The sequence below is a fragment of the Pleurodeles waltl genome, chromosome 8 (genome assembly GCF_031143425.1).
Source record: "Pleurodeles waltl isolate 20211129_DDA chromosome 8, aPleWal1.hap1.20221129, whole genome shotgun sequence".
Lineage (NCBI taxonomy): Eukaryota > Metazoa > Chordata > Amphibia > Caudata > Salamandridae > Pleurodeles > Pleurodeles waltl.
In genome coordinates, this window is record NC_090447.1 from 94,768,249 (window position 1) to 94,771,775 (window position 3,527).

Sequence of the window (3,527 nt, forward strand, 5' to 3'; positions counted from 1 at the left end):
GCTCTTCAGCTCTTCTCCAGGCAGAGGTTCCTCTTGTTTCCAGAAATGTTCTAACATCTGTGGTTTTTGGTGCCCTTCTTATACCCAATTTCTCCTTTGAAATAGGCCTACTTCAAAGTAAAGTCTCTTTTGAATATGAAATCCTGCCCTGCCCAGGCCAGGCCTCCAACACTCACCAGGGAGTTGGAGACTGCATTGTGTGAGGACAGACACAGCCCTTTCATGTGTAAGTGCCTCCCCTCCCTCCTAGCACAGATGGCTCATCAGGAAATGCAGACTACACCCCAGCTCCCTTTGTGTCACTGCCTAGTGTGAGGTGCAACCAGCTCAACTGTCAAACTGACCCAGACAGGGAATCCGCAAACAGGCAGAGTCACAGACATGGTATAACCAAGAAAATGCTCACTTTCTAAAAGTTACATTTTCAAACACACAATCTTAAAATCAACTTTACTAAAAGATGTATTTTTAAATTGTGAGCTCAGAGACCCCAAACTCCACATGTCCATCCGCTCCCAAAGGGAATCTACACTTTAATCAGATGTAAAGGTAGCCCCCATGTTAACCTATGAGAGGGACAGGCCTTTCAACAGTAAAAAACACATTTAGCAATATTTCACTGTCAGGACAAATACAACACATTACTATATGTCCTACCTTAACCATACACTGCACCCTGCCCTTGGGACTACCTAGGGTCTACCTTAGGGGTGTCTTATATGTAAGAAAAGGGAAGGTTTAGGCCTTCCTAGTGGGTACACGTGCCAAGTCGAATTTACAGTTTAAAACTGCACACACAGACACTGCAGTGGCAGGTCTGAGGCATGATTACAGGGCTACTTATGTGGGTGGCACAACCAGTGCTGCAGGCCCACTAGTAGCATTTGATTTACAAGCCCTGGCACCTCTAGTGCACTTTACTAGGGACTTACTAGTAAATCAAATATGCCAATCATGGATAAGCCAATTACATACAATTTACACAGAGAGCAAATGCACTTTAGCACTGGATAGCAGTGGTAAAGTGCTCAGAGTTCAAAAGCCAACAGAAACAGGTCAGAAGAAATAGAAGGCAGGAGGCAAAAAGATTGGGGATGACCCTGCATAAGCAAAAAAGTCCAACAGGCCCAATTTGATTTACCTGGCCCCCACTCTGTCCAGTCGTCTGAAGCTGCAGACCACCGCCATCAGATGACCCCTGCTCAGTGCAGGCCACTTACCACCTCATCAAAGCACCCTTGCTAATCGAGTTAAGGCTGACCAATCAGGACGACAACTAGCAGGTTGGGATTAGGTTTACAGGAAAGAAAGTCGTATAACTTATTTTCTGTATTAGTTATGATCAATTCAATAGTGGCAAGTTGTTTGATTTATCATTACCAATCTTTTGAGTCGTTTCATGACACATTTAGCTCCTTCCCAGCAGTACTTATGTTTACGGAAAATATTGCTGTGTTAGCCTATGGAGCTAAGTATCTACACTGAAGAGAAATGAAAGATGACGTTTTCCTTCACCAGGGCATATAAAACATCCTTTGTAATCTCCCTGCTTATTATTAAATGGTACCCCACCCAGTGGGCACTGAGGGGAAAAACTTAGCGGTGACTTATCAGTAAAAACAAGGTAGATTATCACTTTGGAAGTACCTTTAATTCCAAAGTTGAATTTGCACACATTTGACTTTTTAAAGACAGTCTGCATGGCAGGGCTGCCTTTAAAAATGACAGCAGACAGCAAAGCAGTGCACACTCCAAGTGCAGGAAATGTACTGTGCCTCTAAATTTCCCTGTTCTATAATATACTAGGGACTTGAAGGTAGTTTGAATACCCTTTGCCCCCTATTACCTACTAAAATATACCTTTTATTGAGAGCACTGGCCCTGGGCCTGTTTAGCAGAGCCCAGGGAACAGTCTGGGTCAGTTACCACCATTATCAGTCACAACACATGAGGTGAACATACTAAAATGATGACTTTCTCACAGTAGGGAAGCACTACAATCTGAAGCTCTCTATGCAGTTGTACTATTAATGGATTATGATACACATGTATACCTAGGTACATTCAGAAAGGGGCAGTAGCTGTGAAGGTTCACTCACTCTGCTCTAAAAACGTTCCTTGGGCCACTGATATGAAGTAAGCACAGACTAGAGAGAATATTTGAAGTCCAATAGGTATTAAAAGAATGTTTCTTCTCTCAAATGAGACTGGCAAGGAGCGTATGCATGTGTTTAGATACCCTGGGGATACTGGGACACACCTGGGAACAAACAACAAGCAGGGAATTGGAAGGGCCACCAAACTCATTTCACTCTCTATCCTTTCCTTACAGGTTCATGATTACTCAAGGTGTGGGGCCTCCTGCTGAGAACGTACTTTTACTCCCACAACCATGGAGAACTTTTCTGTCACTTCTGTCAACAACACTCAAGCTATTGTCAGTATCACCAAGTTGATGAATGTGGTGGCCATTGCACCATTTATGTTATTCTTTATCTTTCTCTACTTTATCCTGCAGATGTTGAAAGTCTTTTGTACCACACCACGTCTCCGGGATAACTCTCGCTACATCCTTTTCACCTACTTGATGGTCAATGACACAGTGTATCTGTTTCTCTGTATTCTTCTTCTATCATTCACTCTGTTGGCCTTTGCAATACCAACTCTGGCCTGCTACATAATTGTTGCATTAACAAGTTCCACTTTTTCAAGCACCCCCAATGGTCTGGCGGCCATGGCCTTGGAACGCTATGTGGCCATATGCTATCCTCTGAGACATGCTGAGATCTGTCGTGTAGAGAGGTCCTTAGTGGTCATAGGGATGATTTGCATAGTTGGACTCTTACCTTATCTTGTAGATAGTATTATTTTGGTTTCCTCAGTGAATGCAAACTTTTTCTTCCAGAAAGTAATGTGCAGCCGTGAAGCCCTTTTTGCGACAACACTACAAACGCTCTTGAGGTTTGTTGCTCATGGATCAATCTTTACTGTGGTTGCTTTAGTAATTTTATTCACATACATACAAATTGTGCTGGAAACCAAGATGTTTAATGCAAACAAAGCTTCTTCCTCCAAGGCCAGCAAGACTGTCATTCTCCATGCTGTCCAGCTGCTTTTATGTATGATGTCATTTACTTACCCAATAACAGAAAGTTATTTCCAAAATCGTGTTGTCCTTCTGAGGTTTTTTAATATGCTTGCATTCACAATTTTGCCTAGGTTTCTGAGTCCATTAATATATGGATTACGAGATGAAGCCTTTAGGAATCAAATAAAAATATGTGCTCCTCGTGGAAGGCATAAGACACATCCTTAAACTTTCCAGGTGTGATGTCATAAAGGCATTTCTAACGGAGTCTCTCTGTAGCTTCATTTTAGGTTCATTAAGGAAGGTCCTGTGAATGTTTTATTATAATTACTATTGCAAATAAAAGTTAGAATATAGCTCCGTGAATTGTGTGCACTCTATTTACCTTTCTATGTCACACACTATGCACATTTTGTCAGGTCTCCGTATTCCTGGAAAC

The 3,527-nt window shown here is 42.2% G+C and overlaps 1 protein-coding gene across 1 annotated transcript; it reads left to right on the top strand.

The window, feature by feature from the left end:
• The first annotated feature begins 2,392 nt into the window (after window positions 1-2,392).
• On the top strand, window positions 2,393-3,316 carry LOC138249491 (odorant receptor 131-2-like). Its single transcript, XM_069203450.1, has one exon. It carries the CDS (start codon window positions 2,393-2,395, stop codon window positions 3,314-3,316), a length of 924 nt encoding a protein of 307 aa, XP_069059551.1.
• The last annotated feature ends 211 nt before the right edge of the window (window positions 3,317-3,527 follow it).